Here is a 19,324-nt window from a genome sequence, read left to right on the forward strand (position 1 = left end):
TGATCGCGTCATTAATGAATGAAAACCAGCACCTTGTGAAGAAGAACTCAATTAACCACGATTATGTGAATGGATTAATTCAATCCTCTAGCCACTGCCCCTGTATCCCTGCAGTGAGTGGCCGCGCCCTGGTAAGGTTTAAGTACTGGCTCGTTGAGAATAGACTATAAGGGAGCCATCGTTATTTACCGGGAGGGGGTTTAAGAAACTTAAAAAAATGTAAAAGTTGACCTCTCGAAGTTTCCATTCGGAAATACGACCCAATCAATACATCAATCGTAAAATGTCATCCTGTTGAAAAGTATTGATCTGATTAGATGAGTAAAAACATTACAATTGCAATGTAGTCATCATTTGCCAGCCAGAATTTGAACAGCACAACCATATAACTTTGCACTATGGAAACACTGTCTGTAACAATTGGCTACTTCCCAGAATGTTTTAACTCCAACATCTTGTCTTACTCCCCAGAGAATCCTCAAACATTCAGTATGTGTCCCTCATTTAGTCTAGTCTTTATTGTCGCGTGATGCGACATTGCGCACTGTCCACCAGAGCTCGTCACCCGAAATAGATTTTTCAATATATTTGTCATATTCTTAAGAACTTTGCCTTAGTTTTTACCAGCAAACCACTAAAACTGGCTCTTGTAAAATTGATCCCTTCCTAACCGTTTTGTAAAACGCCGTCCCCTGATTTCCCCTGCCCTCCCCCCCCGATAAAAAAAACTAAGCTCTCTAATTGTTTGTGATCATACAGGTCAAAGAAACAACGAAAAGATAGTTCTACACAAGTCTATTCATGGATACTTAGAATGCTTATGCTTTCCGTATATGTACTTTATGCTCTTATTATAAAAAATTACACGAGAGCGATGGTTTGCGTCTCTAAACGCACAGTGATTCAATTCTTAAACCAGCTTACAGAGCTGTTTACAAATGCTATACTTTCGTACTTGTCTTTAGCGTATCTGACCTAATGTTAACCAAACAGTTATACTGAAAATTCAGAAAAGGTGAGCTATCCCCCTAAAAACGCACGCACGCACGCACACATACACACACACTCTCTCTCTCTCTCTCTCTCTCTCTCTCTCTCTCTCTCTCTCTCTCTCTCTCTCTCTCTCTCTCTCTCTCTCCGAAAAATTCACAACGTCATACAATTTCATACAGCGATAGCGTCTGTTACAGTGCCTGCACGTCTGACGGTGGATTACAGGGGCCTCTCGTACTTTCCTTGACAATCTGTTCGTGACAAATTGTGATAATGCGCAAGTTAAGCGTTTTTCAAAGCGAAGCTTGGAACTGAAAACGAGAGGCCCTAGCAATAACTTACTTACTAGGTTTTTTCTTCTCTTTCCTTTTTCGTACCATTTGCGATGGAAGATTGATCATTTTGGCACCCTTTCTTCGAGTGCAGCTGCAAGATACTGCGATCTCCCATGTGCAGCTGAACATCCTTCTAAGTTAACGTACCAACCTGTGGACTGACATGAGGAATTAATTTCAAATAGTACAAATCAAGCAACTACAGTAGCGTGAACTAGCCCTCATAACAGGTATAACCCTTTCTCCAGAATTATCATGGTAAATAAAGTAAAACACAACGTGACAAGTCTTCCTAGGCATGGTAACAATTCAACGGGAAAGACTCGGGTATAGATTATCGATATGCATCGGAAGGCAATGCTCCACTATAATAAAATTTGTCTTCCGAGCCCCCTGTGCTCCAATGCGTGACAGAAAAATCAAGAAAACACAAAGAAGTACGTGACGGATCCAAACCATATTAATTATACAGAAAGATGCAGAAAGAAAACAATTCCCTTCATCGGGATTGTAACCCAATCAATGTATACTCAACGGACATCTACCCAACCCTAGTCCTCCTCTCAGCCTAAGCTAGTGGGTTGGGAATATCCGGATGCTAAAGTACGCGGGGTAACCGCCCCGATACCGATAGGCTTGTTGACAATCGATGATGTCATTCTCAGAGGTAAAGCGCCGTGTGGGTGTAAAAGAGCCATAAACAGAGGATCAACGCGACTCGAGTGTGGTGTTCAACGACAAGGCATGGCACTTCCAATCAAAATGGATAGATGTCCTAAGAGATCCGTTGCTTTCATGATGTTTCTTTGTCTTCCGATAACAGTGTTGATACTTATGAATCCGGTGTCTCTCATTTCACCCATTAGACACAAAGAAATGACGAAATCAAAAGACTTCAGATGGGAGCATGTCGGTTGGAAACGGGTACGTGAAATATGCTTATCTTTAGTTTTGTAAAAATAATGACTGAATCTTCAGTCGAGAAAAGTAATCAAGTGACGGCTGAAGACAGTTGCTGCTGCTTTCGTTACCACTATCTCCATGTCTTTAAATAGTAGTGCTAGTGTGCAGGAAGTGAGGGGTTACTCATTATACCGACAGCACACGGAGAAAACGACTCAATAAACTTAAAATGGAAGCAGACAGGAAGTACATTTAACGTAAATATGTCAATTCAACGTATTTTTAGGTATTTGCGAGCTAATATTTGAACGCTAATAAGCTTGTTTTTATAATGCAGAGTAATCCTGTAACATATTGCAAGCAACCAAATAAATATATGATTTCAATGTGAGCGCCATTGTGGGATATAGATATAGGATTTTGAAATTAACTTATTTGGTAGCTTATTAGTGGTACAATAAGGCTGCTTTTTAGAGTCATTCGAGGCAAAATTCTGAACAATAATACTTCGATAGGCAGTAAAGTGCTTTATTAAGGGCACAACATCATGCTTGAGTCCAAAACTAACCATCACCCGAATGTGAGTACCCATACTCTGCCAGTGTCACGATGCCCTCCGTGAGTTCATCTCAAATCTTTTCAGTGTGATATAAGTTCATCACAGGACAGAGTTCAGTCCTTACAGTTAACATTCGGTTGGTTTCCATGTACATTTGACACAGAAATCATCCCCAGACCGTCAAGCGAACGATTAATACATTTTAAAGTGGTATTCATTGACGACTTCTCACTAAGACACAGTGACCAGACAACCATAGAAACACTCATGCATGATATTCACTGTACTGCAATAAGAGTTTACCACATTAGAGCAAAAAATACATTTATCATCTTTCAAAGCATTTTGTTTTCATGGAAACACTTTTTTTCTCGGTGCTCGTTGTTATTTAGTCGATCTTTGTAGTTCTTTTATAAGTAAATTTATTTAAATTCCAATTAATGTTTTCAAAATGAAAATCCAAAAAAATTGAGAAGCCTCTGTTTAACTGGATCTTGAAAACGTTGCTATATGTGTATTTCTGACGTCTGACATGCATTATCTATATCATAATAACTCAGCGTGTGTTTGTATATGATGAATGGAATCCTTTAGTACATCAGGGTTCTTCGATCATCGCTCTCTGTCCTTTTCATCTCAGCTTACAGTCAACGAATATTACACATGAAATAAAGGCGTTATTTGTATTGTTCGAGTCGAATGAAATCGAAGGGTAATTTTTTGGTTGTCGTTGTCTTGCCTTTTGTTTCAATTTGTTGTCATCGCAAATACATGTACAGAAAATAGGCTTTCTTAACATAACCCCACTGAGGTACCTGGACTTTGTTGCTTTCCTATCAATGTAACTTGATAACGAACATACTTCCGTACTGACGCAATATAAATATAAATACCTTGTTTCGTACTGTTTGCTTTTATCTATCTAATAAACTTCTGTTTGCTTTACAGCCTCAAATTCCAAAAGCGAACTTAAGACCTACCCACAACAAACCCGTTCGAATACTGTGTTTCATACCTATGTCACCAAACAACGATGAACGACTGACCGCTGTAAGAGACACCTGGGGGAAGCGATGTGATAAAATGTTATTTTTTAGTAGTGAAACAAACCGGAACCAGACGGTCATTGGCCTAAATGTGACTGAGGGTTATGATTTTCTGTGGGGAAAAGTAAAAGCAGCTTTTGAGTACGTATATGAACACCATATAAACGACGCTGATTGGTTTCTCAAAGCCGATGACGACACATATGTCGTCCTTGAAAATCTGCGAAACATGCTGGAGCGGGAAGACATGACGCAGTTGATTTATTATGGTCGCAGACTAAAGAACCCAAATAACATTAACCAATCTCATATGGACGGAGGTGCTGGGTATGTCATAAGCAAGTCGGTACTAAAGAAACTGGTGGAGATCGGAATGAAAAACGCTTCCCTGTGCTCTCAGCGCCAACGAGGCTCCGAAGACGTAGTTATGAGCCAGTGTTTAGAAAGGCTGGGTGTTTCATATGGCGATTCAAGGGACGAATACGGAAAACAGCGATTCTTTCGTTTCCCATTACAAGGGTACTTTAGTAGGGCAGTACCTGAAAATCTGCGCAAGATTGAATACTATCCTACAGCCGAGGTCAGTTGGTATACATTTTCCATCCTTACTGAAAGTTTGTTTTATATATACTAAATGATCCGCACACATTGGATTAATTCTACTAATATAAAAGCACGAACAAATCTCTCATTTTAAATCTGACTCAAAGTATATACCCAAGAATGCATGACTAGACTCGACTGGACTCGGCCAGACTGGACTAGAGAAGGCTAGACTAGACTACATTAGAATAAAATCTACTAAAGCTACCCTGTATCATGAAGACATAGTAAAAGAAATAGCCATACGCGTGTACTTCATTTCAGCCTAAGATTCATGAAGTCTGTCTCTCGAAGAACGACAATCTCGTAGTGCCGAAGGGAAGTTAACGATTGTTTACTTCCTCTAACTATTTCTTTCAAGATTCTCTCTACATTTTGATTATTAAGATTAACAACTTCCATTGTCATCGACAACGAAAACGACTGACGGTTAATTGTTAGATGCTTTAGAGGGCAGCTATTTAAGTTATTAAGGGTGATAAAAATGGATTTGTCTCTCATAAGTTATTCTATGAAACATTCGTCGCTTGTTTTGTAGTGCATTTTTTGTGATCTCTGCTGATTCATCATGCAATAAATGTTCCTTTTTAGAATATGAGACTTCTAGGTATCTGATTAGACAGCGTTTAAGATAATGAGAATATTTATGTGTTGTTTAAGATTAAGAGAGGTGAAGTATATAGTTGTACTCGGGTGTAGCAGCTTGAACACCACTGGAAGGCACCTCTGTATAGAACACTATCAATGATAAACATAAGTCTGTTAAATGCTCACGAGTCTCTTCTTTGGTCGAGCTGACATCCAGAGATCTAGAACTGAATACATTCTCAGTAACAAAAGGCTGGTGGATAATCCGGGTATTTAACAAGCGCACGTGGGCTCTCCAAGCACAAAGTGTAAATGGCTTTGACCGAATATGACAATGTGTCAGTTGTCATCAGAGTTCGATGACGTAACTAGTACATCCCTGTATGAACTCTTTCCATCAAAGAGTACACTTGCTGATGGCCGAATAGACAACTTTTGGATGGAGATGGAGCTTAAAGTCCATATATTACCTGATTTTCTTTAATTTGAACTTAATACTGTTGTTTAGTAAAAGCCATAATACCCAAATCATTAAAATTACTTTGTCTATCCATTTCTTATAATATTATATTTCATACATAAAACACTCGAAATACAGGTCCTCGAAAAATCTGAATTCATATTGGCCGCGAAATGGTCACGTGACATGACGTCATGTGAGGCCATCAGTGCCGTGTGCAGTGTCGATGTCACCAAATGCGTACGACGGTATGGTACAGTGTCTGGTAGGTATCAATGACTCGGAGAGCCCGCGTACCCGGTCCAGCTTGGCTCCACTATGCTGTGAAGATCGGTGGAGATACACGAATCAACCTGACTTCATTACGAAATTAGTAATCCTGCGATACAAACAAATATGGTCAAGAGAAAAAAACTAGACACAAGGTTCACGGAACTAACGCAGCGCAAATATCAGTTGTTATTTTTGGAACGCGGGAAGGTCGTTTGCTGTGCCAGTACCGCCGGATAACTTTGGAGAAGCAGATCAAAACTCCGGCGATGATGATTATATTCAGGTACATCACTGACAAAACGGCCCGGGCCACTACAGTTGCAGGGAAGGTGACGTTGACTAATTGTACCGGTAAACTTCCGACACAAATAACGTGTGTATGCACAGTATAGGTTTATTTTACGTCCATGACACAGTGGACAACAACAAGGGAAATAAATAATCGTGGATAATTATTATTCTCCGTAATTTGTGGTTTCATTTCGTTGTTTATTACATGATCTTTTAAGCGTTTTTAAAACAAAGGGCATACACAAGACATTTTAGTGCGATGCCGAGTTCAACGTGGCGCGGTGCCGCGTATACCGGGTGCTCTCTTCTCGTTACCCGGGCTCGTTACTCAGACTCGTATCGGCATCTGATGACAGACCGAGTTATGAATTCGAGTTTCACACAGCTGCTCTCAGAATGTTTCGTTTGGGCATATTTATCATAAACTCGAAGCCCCAAATGATACTTATTACTACCTATCTGTATTTCCCACTCCTGAAGGCTTGGGTGAACCTCTCTGCTACCTCCATGGTCTATCTATAGCCGATTGATCCGCAGGTTGGGGAGATACCTCGCACCTTGCTGGCTCAAAACCTCTACGGCCGTGGCCCTGCCTTTCCTGAACAATAGTCATGTACCGTAGAGCCCAAGACTCCCCATCACTATCATCTGAATCATACACTTACAAGGTTACAAGGTTAGGTTCGACAAAGTACGTCAAAATTAAAAAGTATTGTTATTTTCTTGGAACTTTGCTAAAAATATTCTTAGAAGTTGTGCGAATTTAAGGTAGCTAAATACCTTTTAGACACTTTCAGATTTTTATTTTTTTCTCAATTGAACACGTCCCAAACCCCAATAAAGTATACATTTTCTGAAAGCCCTGATATAGAGCTATCCGACCAAGTACAGTACACGGTCATTATTTGCATAAGAGTCACGTGACAAGCGTTTTACTGAACCTTCCAAAAACCAGTTTTTCCCGCCTTATGCAAACACGCTGCAAGATTCCGGTTAGAATTTCTTCATTGACAAGCCTTGACATTATTCTTCAAAATCGTGTCTGCAATTTTTCCCGGAGGCTCCATTCAAATTATATGGCGTGATAATTAAAATTCCTTGAAAAGCACCTTCATCTAACACCTTTAAGAACGCATTAAAAAAAAACAAAGGCATATAAAGAAAATCCCAGACATGGTTTTAAAGGATATTGTCAAGGCTTGTCAATGAAGAAATTCCAACCGGAAATCTTGCAGCGTGTTTGCATAAGGCGGGAAAAACCGGTTTTTGGAAGGTTCAGCAAACCGCTTGTCACGTGACTCCTATGCAAATAATGACCGTGTACTGTGCTTGGTCGGATAGCTCTATATCAGGCTTTCAGAAAATGTTTATTTATTGGGGTTTGGGACGTGTTCAATTGAGAAAAAAATAAAAATCTGAAAGTGTCTAAAACGTATGTAGTTACCTTAAAACTGAAATTAAAAAATGGGGGTGGCCTGGCTCGTTTCAATGGAAACGGATGTTAAAGCGGCGTCTTAAGAAATAAATAAAAATGAGATAATTCGCTAGACCTAAAAAAATCAATTATAAAACGCTTAACAAATTAGATAATTTTAATAAATACCAAGACTTAAGAAGCAAATCTATCGAAAATATAGTTTTTAACGTTTTTCCAAAGAAATTTTAACATTAGTATCGACTACAAAATGACATCAAAATTTTATCACTTCATAATTTTCGAATTTTTTTTCCTATCGCTCCAAATAATGTCATTTGACCAAACTTGACCGATCAAATCTTGACATCATACTAAATAGTTTGCCCTATTAATAAAATAGTGTCACCACGCTATTTTTGAATTATCTCCAGGTGAATGTGTAACCTGCGCCACGTAAAAGGAACAGGAATATTAATTTTTCGCTTATATTTAATAAATACCAGCTTCCTAGACGTCAAAATATTACAAGGTCACATTCATTTCTAAGAGAATAGATAAAAGCGCAATTTCATCAATGACAGGTGATGTAAAATATGTGCTACAACATGACCCATTTACGGCAAGCCGAAGTTAAATCTGCGCAGAAACGTTCTAAAACGCGAGCGCGTCCGAATTCGTCTTACATTACCTTAATGTACAATGGACACGTGACGCCAATAAAGAGGTGCTTAAATTCAGCTGGGGCAGCTTGAGCCGTTCTTGCAAAAAGTTTTATCTGAGCTACTTTTCGACCGGAGGGCGGTTTGGCAATATTTCCTTGTCAGTTGGCGGGGAACAAGCTCGTTAGAAATATTCTCATAAACAGCGGGAAAAATCTGTAGCGTTTGTAAAGAGCCCCGTAGTTGGACAGGTATTATGATTCCGTTGTTTTCAGTGGTTTGCAGATAGGAAGCGGCAAGGCAGGTTGCAAAGAGAGGACAGTGATCAGCTTTGCAATAGGAAGAGGGAAATTTTAATGGTTATGAATGGTTATCGTAGCTGGATGGTGGTTACGAGCAGGTATAACTTCCCCTCAAATTTTTCTTTTAAATTACTACGTAAGAGTAACACATTTGTGGGAAAACACCTCTGGGTATAATTTTCTTAAAATCTGCCCTGCTTCTGAGTCATTGTCCCCTTCAGTAAAGGAATCAACGAGAATCATATTCAAACTTGACGTAACCGTCCCCAATTTACAGGATCCTGCGAACTGCTCTTTCCAAAGAACTCTCAATGTAAAAAAAGTCTGGCAATACACACTTAAATGGAGTTTCAAAGCGACTCTTTTGAAGACAATTATAAGTATTTTCACGGAAATGTTGGTAATTTCAGATGTTTGCCAATTTTAATAGAACGAGTTTTGCTTTGCTTTATTAGATTTTCAAGAAAAACTACAACCACTCAACTGGTTTTTCAATAGGTTCGTTTGTTCATAATCGCAATCATACCAATCCATAATCCGATAACACTAGGTCAGAATTCGTAATACAATAGTTGTAAACATAGACACAAAACAGCACAGAACAAACATTAAATAAACGGTACACAAACGAAGTCAAATTCATGAAAGAAAGATAAATGGACCTCTGGCCAAAAGACCAAGAAGTGATGTCAGATGTTTCGAAAATAGTAAGTGCATCCAGCCCCCACATATAGCACTCGCCCTATATCAATCTGTAAGTCAGATAGGTAGTGGCCACTAACTAAGGCCCAATGTCACCGATGCCATCAGCGATCATTTGTCGAAGAGAGATATTGTATGTATCTACCAGCTTGCAATACCTGCTATCAAAGCATTTGAATGTAGAGACAAGTCTTGCTCTAGTGTAACCTTGATTTAACAGTTTGTAAGAGAGATTGCCATGTCTCTCTACACAATCACCTTTCCCTTTGATCGCAAAGGGAATGAGTGACATCTTATCACACACGTTTAACAAATGCAATGTGAGTGGTGTGATCCTACTAGCTGAATTAATTGGAATCCCTTTTTTCAAATCGTCATCAAACATAACTAACTGCGTGCGTATGAATTTGTTGGGCTGGTCATGGCATGGCATCTTTAGATTGTCTCTGAGCAGGAGAGTCTATATAATTCAAATCAACTTTGGTGTGTATGGGTTTACACTAAATTATGTTCCAGCTTCTTGTGTATACACTTCATAACTTCAAAGATACTGCAGAGCTTGTGATTCATGTGAAGACTTTCAAGTGAGACATAGATGTTTAGTCTTCTAGCTAGTGAGAAAGGGATTTTCACAGAGTAAGTTGGCTAGATTATGTTAGGGGTTCTATAGTAGATATGGAGATCTTATATCAAATATGACAAGTCTATTACTCAGGTGTTGAGAGACAGTATTCCTGGCTTTGAGTCATAACAGTAATTTGGCAGTTACCTGAATTACCATACAATTACTTTGTCGCTTTAATTCAATCTGTACGAGTGTAGCATGCTAGCAGGTTACGCTAACCCATTCCGAACACCTGGTACCCTCACTTAACAAGTGGTTCGAGATTGCACTGTTGATTTTGCCAGTGTTTGTTTTTCTTTCGTATTTTATCATGGACCCGGTGATTTACTTGCCTTGAGTGATCACGATTGCTGGAATTGATTTGATGACCTATTTCCAACACTTTAAAAATCCTGCAGTACCTTCGGAATTGAAACGAGTACTGCCCGAGGAACAGACATTACCTTGTCTGTTTTCTGGTATGTAAAATTGTCAGTTTGATTCTTCATCTAAGGCAAACTTTCTGTTTCTGTTGTAAGTTATGCGCGAGACAACGAACGCGTACAGCAAATAATAAAAGATAACGTAAAATATGGTAAAAACGTGTGGTGCACTACATGTTGACGGCAAAAAATTGACTAAAGGATCGTTTTGCTCAGCAATAAATGATTATGAACTTAAGAGCTAGAAACTAGTATCTTATAGCGTTGTTTCCAGTATCTCAGAATTAGAGCTCAAGTCTCCAACATACTCTGTTGTTTGATTTTGTAACGTCACTTTGGAAAGGAGAAAATACTTGTAAATGACACAGAACAAAATCAGCAGGACAAAATTTGAGTAAAGTGTCATTAGAGTACAGTAAATTGATTTATACACGTTTGGCGTCCTTATAAAGAAAATGAAGAACGAAAGCAAGGCTTTAATGCACAATGCACGCAGTAAACGACAAACAGAAACTACAATCAGTGTCACACCCTGACAGCGTCATTGCAAAAGTGAGTAAAAGAATTTTGTGTCAGTAATGATCTCACATGCTTTAGCGAAATTGCACGATATGAAGCTAAGAGATAGAATGACTGTCGTCAAGGTCTTTCTTCTACTGTTGCCATTCTTCTTGGAAGAATCTCCCCTTGAATCTCTGGCACTCAAAAAACATCTTTTTTGTCATGGTCAGGAAACTTACCTGTTCAGATAGCGTACCATCTTCTGAGCTACCGTACAGAGCCTGCGCATGGTGAAGAGAAAGCGCTTTATAAAATGTAAAGTGAAATGTTGAAAGTGTTAATTTTTTGTCTTGGTACATTTACAGGACCTCTTCACATCGATCTGACTCCCCCCTCTCTCTCTCTCTCTCTCTCTCTCTCTCTCTCTCTCTCTCTCTCTCTCTCTCTCTCTCTCTCTCTCTCTCTCTCCTCATATTTAAGGGCAAAGAATGCTGCTCTGATGGCCTTGTGAGCGTTCATCGAGTTTCCATTCCGAATATGTATCTGTTGGATTATCTGTTGTACAAAGTGCGCCCCCAATCAGAGCACTGCTGATTGGCAAAATGACGACTGAACGAGAGTACGACTAATGAAATCATGGGCAGCCCTGAATATAGACTGAAAAAATTAGAAAGTCACAAAATTAATGCACTTTATCCTTGGTTCAGATGCAGCTTTCAAGTGTATTTTCAGTTCATTCTCAAAAAATGGTGCAAAACATTTTATATTAAAGTTAATGATATGGTGATTAATCTTTAGAGTCAGTTGCATGATTGACACCATGAATCCGCATTTTACTAGGAAGGTTTGTATTGGTGTGATTGTAGCATCATGAATCTTTCTTAAGTGGTTGATATTCAACTTTCGATTGTGCAAAGTAACGGTTTGTTTGCACGGTTATGTGTAAATGTCCGACACTTTCCTTTTCCGTTACTGCTTGTATCTTCTTGTTTATTATTTATTGATGAGCAATGTATTTCCCCACAGGCATCTGTAATTGACAGTCCAATGGCAAGGCGGACTAGAGCATATTAACAAACAACAAACAAACAAACAAACAAACAAACAAACAAACAAAAAATCCCAAACAAATAAATAAATAATATAAATATCTGTCCAATTCAAGAATGAACAGACTAAACTTTTTATCGACATGTTACTTTTTGTTTTTAAACCTTTGTCTAGATTGTTTTTGTCATATTGTTTAGTCCTGAAAAAGTACAGGGCTGGTGTTTATATCTGCATGCAGGTGATACCACTGGGCCATCAGACGTTATTAGTCCTAGTTAGTGTGTAAAATTATAATAAATTATGATTATTAATACTTTTGATGATGAAAATTAAATATTTCTGTCATTACTGTATACTTACAAAGCTACTCTTCTTTTCACTTTCTCTCGCTGTATCCGAACATTTTGTATTTAAAACAGAGAAAGTACTTGTAGCTTTTGGATATCCTTATGACAGCAACCCAATATTTTCCACTATGTGACGGGTTCAACTCATACAATCAGGGAAGATAGCTAATTGTCACTTTTTATTGCATTTTTATCGTAAAATCTTGGCAGATAGATAGAAAGATGCAGCTATTATATGTTTTAGAGCGATGTCTGCACTGTATACGAAGAGCACTTTTAATTAAATTACGCACAAGGTTTTGCATTCTTTTTGCTTTCATTTATCTTTTTACGATGTGCTCTGCGTCATGCATTTCTTCTTCAACTTCAACTGTAACCGCACCATGCAAGCTACTGGGATCTTCCATGTGCAGCGTTTAACCCTGTTCACATATCAAATCGATTTACAGGCATGGTAGATTGATTACAAATAGTATAAATCAAGCAACACTAGTCGCGTGAACCAGCCCTAAAATACACGTATAACCCTTTTTTCTTGGAAAATGGCAGATGAATTGAAACATGTTAGATGACAAGTCCCACGAAGCATGATAACAACTCACGGGGGAAGTCTCGGATAAAAGTCGTCGATAGGCATCAGAAAGGAATGCTGCACTGTACTCCTGTCTTATTAAACTTGTAATTCATTTTTTATTTTTCAAAACCAATGTGCTAAAATCAAGAAAAACAACATAAGTTCAAATGTACCAAAACAGAGCAAAAAAGCAAAAACACACAAATTTGAATATGTAGACGACCATATGTACAACTTTACGATTTGATTTCTTTTCATTGTTTTAGTTAGTGATTTATAAGGGGGAAGTACATGTATTTGCTTATCCTGATGACGCCAGTCATTGCTCCTGGTGTGTTACGGATTGAAATCACATCGGCCTGAATTATAAAGGAAATATATAAAATATAATTCCCACTATCGGGATTGTTCTAGGGTTGTTATCCCTTAAATGTATACCCAACGGACACCTACCATCATAGTCACCCCTTAGCATATGCTGATGGATTGAGAATATTCGGATGTTAAAGTGCTCGTAGGTAGCCACCCCAATACCGTCGTTGACAATCAATGATGTAATTCTCAAAGGCAAAGCGCCCTGCGGGTTTTAATGGCCACAAACAGTGAATAGACGCGAAACGGTTGCGATGAAAGCAGAGTGAAACAACGAGGCATGGCTTTTCCAATTAATCTGGATGTGGATGGATATTTGAGTTACTGTGTACATAAAGAGATCCGTTGCTTTCTTGATATTATGTGTCTTCAACCAGCACTTTTGATCCTTTGAACCAATTGTTTCTCATTTCAGTGATCAGACATTGAGAAACGATGAAATCAAGATAATTAAATTGGGAGCATGTTGGTTGGAAACGGCAGCATCACATTTGCGCATCTTAGGTCTTTTAAAAAGTAATAACTGAATCGTTAATTTAGGAGCAATTCCATAAGTAAGTAAAATTAATGACCACGCGAACTGGAGACAAAAACAGCGGTTTTGACACAATGTGTCAATAGATCTGGCAGGGGTCCCTAAATCAAGTCGAGCAGTGCACGTGGCTAAAGAAAGTTGCTGCTGCTTTACGGCTTTCTCCATGTCTTCAGATGGTACTGCTAATGTGATGCAGTGGTGGTTTCTCAACATCCACAAAGATAATACGACGGAGTACACGAACTTATTACGGAAATAGACAGAGGTACACGTGAATGTAAATGTCGCAATAAAAATAAGCTGATTATGTCTTGTTGTGATGCAGGCTAACCTGTGACATATTGCGGGCAACCTAATAAGTAAGTGATTTTAATGTGAACGCCAGTGTGGGATGTCAATATAGGACATTCAATTATGTTATTTGGACAGATTGATGGTACACCTAAGACTACTTTTTAGCGTCAAGTTGGGCAAATTTTGACATTTAATCTTGCGATGAGGAGCGAAGTACCTCATTAAGGGCACAGCACAACGATCACGACAAAAGCTGACCATCGTCCGTTCCCGTTCCCCAGTTACCATGATATCTCCTGTGAGTTCACCATAGAGCTTTTTTGAAAGGGTGCTAATAGTTTGCTGCACAGCAAAGTTGGTAAATGCATGTACGTGTATTTCTTTCAATCTTCATTGGGTCGGTTTGCATATACATTGAAAAAGAAATCCTTCCTACGATCGTTGAGGGGATGGGTACTACCTCGTGTCGAATTAAATTGAAGGGTTCTTCTATTTCATTGTCGTTATTTTCGCCTTTTAGCAATATTGTTGTAATTGCGCATACATTTACAAAAACATCATTGGGCTTTCTTAACATCAGCCTGTTAGGGTATTACAATTGTGTAACAGTTTACATTTATCTTCCTCGGGGATAATGCCATGCGAGAGGACGTTGGGATACATGTCACAGTGTATAGGCTCTTAGTCTTCAAAGTTAACGCCCGTTATTTCATACGTGTATAAGTTACATGTCGTTAGGGATAGAGGTAGCACGACCCCGTGCTCGTGCTCTCGATATTACTGATATATTGTTTTCTAATACAACAAATAAAAGGTGTGGTTTTGGTTTTTAGTTTTTATTAAAGATAGAACAACTCATCCAATTACAAACATCAACACAGCTCTTGGTCTTCAATTTATAACGTCATAAATATTATTTAAAGTCACTGTTTCATATTAAGGGTAATATATTTAGGGTAAAAAATTGTTGAGCTCCGATGTAGCAGCTTTACTTAATTGCGCATATACGTCACTATATGAGGCAGAGTAGGATAATTGCTTATTTATCAGTTTCAGGAATTCACGGCTTAAATATCCTCATTCTTTTCGCCCTGCTTGGCTGTCTATTGGGAGCATCATTATGACATTTTCGTACAATCATGTCTTTCTCTCCCTTTTTTGTTGAACATCTAAAGGAACAATGAATAGAAGAACATCACAAAAGAATACAAGTGTAATATAGTTAACACTTGCCTTCCATCGGGATATTAACATGCGATAGGACGTTGGGATACATGTCACAGTGTATAGGCTTTCAGTCTTCAAAGTTCACAACATTTTATTTCATTCGTGTATACGTTACATGTTGTTAGGGATAGACGTAGCACGACTCTCTCTCCCTGTGCTCGTGCTCTCGATATTACACATATATTGTTTTCTGTTTTCTTATACAACACTAAAAAGGCATGGTTTAGATCACATGATAGATATGAATTAAAGATAAAACAATACATCCAATCACAACCAGTGCAGCTCTTGGTCTTCAATTTACACATCACAAATAATATTAGAGTCACTGTTAAACGTTCAACACCCATAACGTGAAATTCTTGCGTTCACTCATTGAATATTTACTTTTTAATTATTTTCATATGTTTCAAACATATGTCGCGTCGAAACTTCGAAAACATTCTCTTCGGAATTACCTTTTAGTGCATATGCCGCCGATGTTTCGTATCCGATTTGTATGCAAATCATTTATTGAGCTCTTTTTGGTTTAATCCATAACTTTGCTTGTGTCGATGACTGCCTGATGCATTTACCTCCTTACTGTTTTTTATCTATCTTATAAACCTGCTGATTCCTTCAAAGCAACAAGCTGTTAAAGTGACCCTATAATCTGCCCACAACAAACTTGTTCGAATACTGTGTTTGATATCCATGTCATTCAACAACTATGTACGATTTACTTCTGTAAGAGAGACCTGGTGGTGGAAGAAGCGATATGATAAAATGTTAGTTTTAGTATAACAAACCAGGGCAAGACAATCATTGGTCTCAATGCGACTGAGGGTTATAATTATCAGTGGGGAAAAGTAAAAGCCGCTTTTAAGTACACCTAAGAGTACAATATAAATGGCTGATCGGTGCCTGAGAAACATGCTAGAGCAGGAAGACACGACGCAGTTGACCTAGTTTGTTTACAAGGTTAAGAACCATTATAATCTCAACTAAACCCATATGGAATGTGGTGCTGGTTATGTTATAAGCAAGTCGATACTAAAAAAACTGAAGGAGGTCAGAATGGAAAAAGCTTTCATGTGCTCCAACGAAGTCTGAAAGACGTAGTTACTGTGATGAACATGTGTTTTGAAATGCTTAGTTTTCCATATAGCGATTCAAGTGACGAATGTGGAAAGCAGTGATTCTTTCATTTCCCATCAGAAGTATACTTTAGAATGACGGTATCTGAGTTTGAGTGCAGTAGTAGTATTGTATACCTCCTACGGCTTAGGTCAGTTGGTATACATTTTCCATCCTTATTGAAACTCCAGTTTATGTTCATGAAAGAGCGGCACAATTTGAAATAATTGGAGAGTAATATGAAGCAAGACGAAACCTGTCCTTTTTAATTTGGTTCAAACCATATACTACACAGAAAAAAAAAACTAGACTCAACTGGACTGGTCAAGACACGACGAGACGAGACTGGACATTCATTCATAAATAAATTACTAAGGTCTCCTGATTCATAACAAAGACAGTGAGATTACCGTCACATGTGTTTAGCCTATGGGAACTTAGTTTTAGAACAAAATGGCCGCCATACGTATATTTACGCCCTCTAGGGTGTGACACTTAAGTTTTGCCGTACAAACTGTACGAATCAAAAAGAAGATGCTAAATATTGCCGTTTTTGCCCTTTCCATCGTATTACAGGATAGCTGTGGTAAGTACAGGACATGATGCTGCCACAAACCCAATATTTCAATTGTCTGGCATTTATTTGGTGTGTTTTTCTTGACTTGATAATACAGATGTTGAAATCCCAGTTGCTCCCCTTGTCTGAATATATAGAGGGAGTGAAGTAACCCTAACCCTAACCACTAAACCCTAACCTAACCCTAACCTAACCCTAACCCCACCAGCGAAATACATATCAACAAAAAGAAACAAATAAATAAATAAACTGCTCTTTATTGACAAATATTAACAAAACAGCTTTTCGCTGTTATTTTATTAAAAATAACAAATGAACAAACACAAACACATACACACAAACAAACACAGACACAAATAAACAAGGAGTACGAGCCCCCTGTGTTCATGAGTACAATGCAATGCAAAACAGAAAGAATCTTACGAGGAGTATACTTTTTGCAGAGTATATGATGGCACATTTTTACGAGAAAGCGCATGTTATCTTGCCCTACGAAAGCTTGTTGATCGGTCATTTTTAAACAACTTTTCTTGAAACACCGTTCATTGCTATCAGAGATAACTCTCTAAAATGAAAAAGGCATGTATCAGCAACATCTTTATATACAGACATTGAGTGAACGATATGGTAAGAATAGTCCCTGTTGTGAACATGATCAAACTTTACAGACGTGATGATCTCTTGGTGTTTTTACAAAGGTGATCCTAATTTGTAATAGCAATTTCGAAAATTGCATCCAACTTCATTCGTCTTTCCCTGGATAACCCCACCAAAAGTACCGCCCAGTTAGTCAAAAATGAGACTTGAACCTCTCTTACATTTCCTTGAAAGTGTTGATGCACCTCGTTTTCACCTATCTGTAGATAGGAAGGTATACAGCCTTAACTAATAAGAAGTCGCCTATTGCCTAAAAAGTTGCAAAACTTGGAGAGCAGCTAGTCGTTGCCAGTGGTCCTCTCGCTTGGTCACGTGGTATCGTTAAAAGAAGATACTCAAATACAATGCTAAAATATATAAAATAGTAACGTTTAAAACGGTATTAATAACATGTTCACGATGTGGCGGCTGTATACTTTCGTGGTCGATAAAAGATAACGGATACTGTGTGTCAAGTATCTGGTAAAGGTAAAGCTATCATACTATTTAACTCGGATATTGGTTGTCAAAAAAACGAAATGAAATATTTTCTTTCTAGCGTATTCCATGAATACGTGGCAATAAATCGGTATGATCTCTCAGGTAATAATAAACAATGTATATTCTAATCTGTATTTGGGATGCACTCCCACCTGACCTATGGATAACGCCACCATCTTTATCATTGACCACTCCAAATGAGTTATGTTATGATTTCTCTGTATACATAATAGACAAATTTATCAATATTCTTGAAGCAAGTAAAACTGTAATTAACAACGGCTTAAGAGGTAGGAATACTGCCCTTTCAACCAGTTCTGCTTATATCTTAAGAGATGTTAATATTTCTGTTGATGAACTTTCAAAGTTATATTTACTTCCATTTAAGTGTACAATTGACACTAGAACTAGAAGCTTTCAATTTAAGTTATTTCATCGTATTCTCTACACAAATAATGATCTCTTTAAAATGAAAGCTCTAATGTCACTGATCCATTTTGTAGTTTTTGTCACAGGGAAGTTGAAACAAGAAATCATCTGTTTTATTCTTGCATTTACGCACCTACCCATCCTAGTCTCCCCTTAGCATATGCTGATGGATTGTAGGTAACCACCCCAATACCGTCGTTGACAATCAATGATGTAATTCTCAAAGGCAAAGCGCCCTGCGGGTTTTAATGGCCACAAACAGTGAATAGACGCGAAACGGTTGCGATGAAAGCAGAGTGAAACAACGAGGCATGGCTTTTCCAATTAATCTGGATGTGGATGGATATTTGATTTGCTGTGTATATAAAGAGACCCGTTGGTTTAGTAATATTTATGTGTCTTCCACCAGCACTGCTGATGCTTTTGAATCCATTGCTTCTCATTTCTGTGATCAGACATTGAGAAACGATGAAATCAAGATAATTATGTTGGGAAAATGTTGATTGGAAACGGCCACGTCACATTTGCGCATCTTTGGTCTTTAAAAAGTAATAACTGAATCGTTAATTTAGGAGCAATTCCCTAGGTAAGTAAAATTAATGACTACGCGAACTGGAGACAAACACAGCGGTTTTGACACAATGTGATAATGGATATGGCAGGGGTCCCTAAATCAAGTCGAGCGATGGCTAAGGAAAGTTGCTGCTGCTTTACGACTGTCCCCATGTCTTCACACGGTACTGCTAATGTGCATGCAGTGGCACATGGTTTCTCATCATCCACACAGAATACAACGGAGTACCCAAAATATAACGGAAGTAGACAGGAGGTACATGTGAACGTAAATGTTACAGATAATTCAACGTTTTTTCGGTATTTGTGAGTTAAAATCTGGACGCTAATAAGCTGATTATGTCTTCTTATCATGCAGGCTCACCTGTGACATATTGCGGGCAACCTGATAAATATGTGATTTCAATGTGAGCG

At 38.3% G+C, this 19,324-nt stretch overlaps 1 protein-coding gene across 1 annotated transcript; it reads left to right on the top strand.

Moving 5' to 3' along the window:
• Positions 1 to 1,931: 1,931 nt before the first annotated feature.
• Positions 1,932 to 12,375, top strand: LOC139139662 (glycoprotein-N-acetylgalactosamine 3-beta-galactosyltransferase 1-like). Its single transcript, XM_070708530.1, has 3 exons — positions 1,932 to 2,252; positions 3,739 to 4,416; positions 11,160 to 12,375. The coding sequence occupies exons 1-3, from the start codon at positions 2,073 to 2,075 to the stop codon at positions 11,271 to 11,273; spliced, it is 972 nt and encodes a 323-aa protein (XP_070564631.1). The 5' UTR covers positions 1,932 to 2,072; the 3' UTR covers positions 11,274 to 12,375.
• The last annotated feature ends 6,949 nt before the right edge of the window (positions 12,376 to 19,324 follow it).

Source organism: Ptychodera flava, chromosome 9 (genome assembly GCF_041260155.1).
Source record: "Ptychodera flava strain L36383 chromosome 9, AS_Pfla_20210202, whole genome shotgun sequence".
NCBI lineage: Eukaryota > Metazoa > Hemichordata > Enteropneusta > Ptychoderidae > Ptychodera > Ptychodera flava.

Bases quoted from the DNA above. Each gene is read 5' to 3' on its own strand.
- LOC139139662 (XM_070708530.1), top strand. From the start codon at position 2,073: ATGGCACTTCCAATCAAAATGGATAGATGTCCTAAGAGATCCGTTGCT. The intron at 2,253-3,738 runs GTACGTGAAATA...TTTGCTTTACAG, and splicing joins AGCATGTCGGTTGGAAACGG to CCTCAAATTCCAAAAGCGAA. The intron at 4,417-11,159 runs GTCAGTTGGTAT...CTCATATTTAAG, and splicing joins AATACTATCCTACAGCCGAG to GGCAAAGAATGCTGCTCTGA.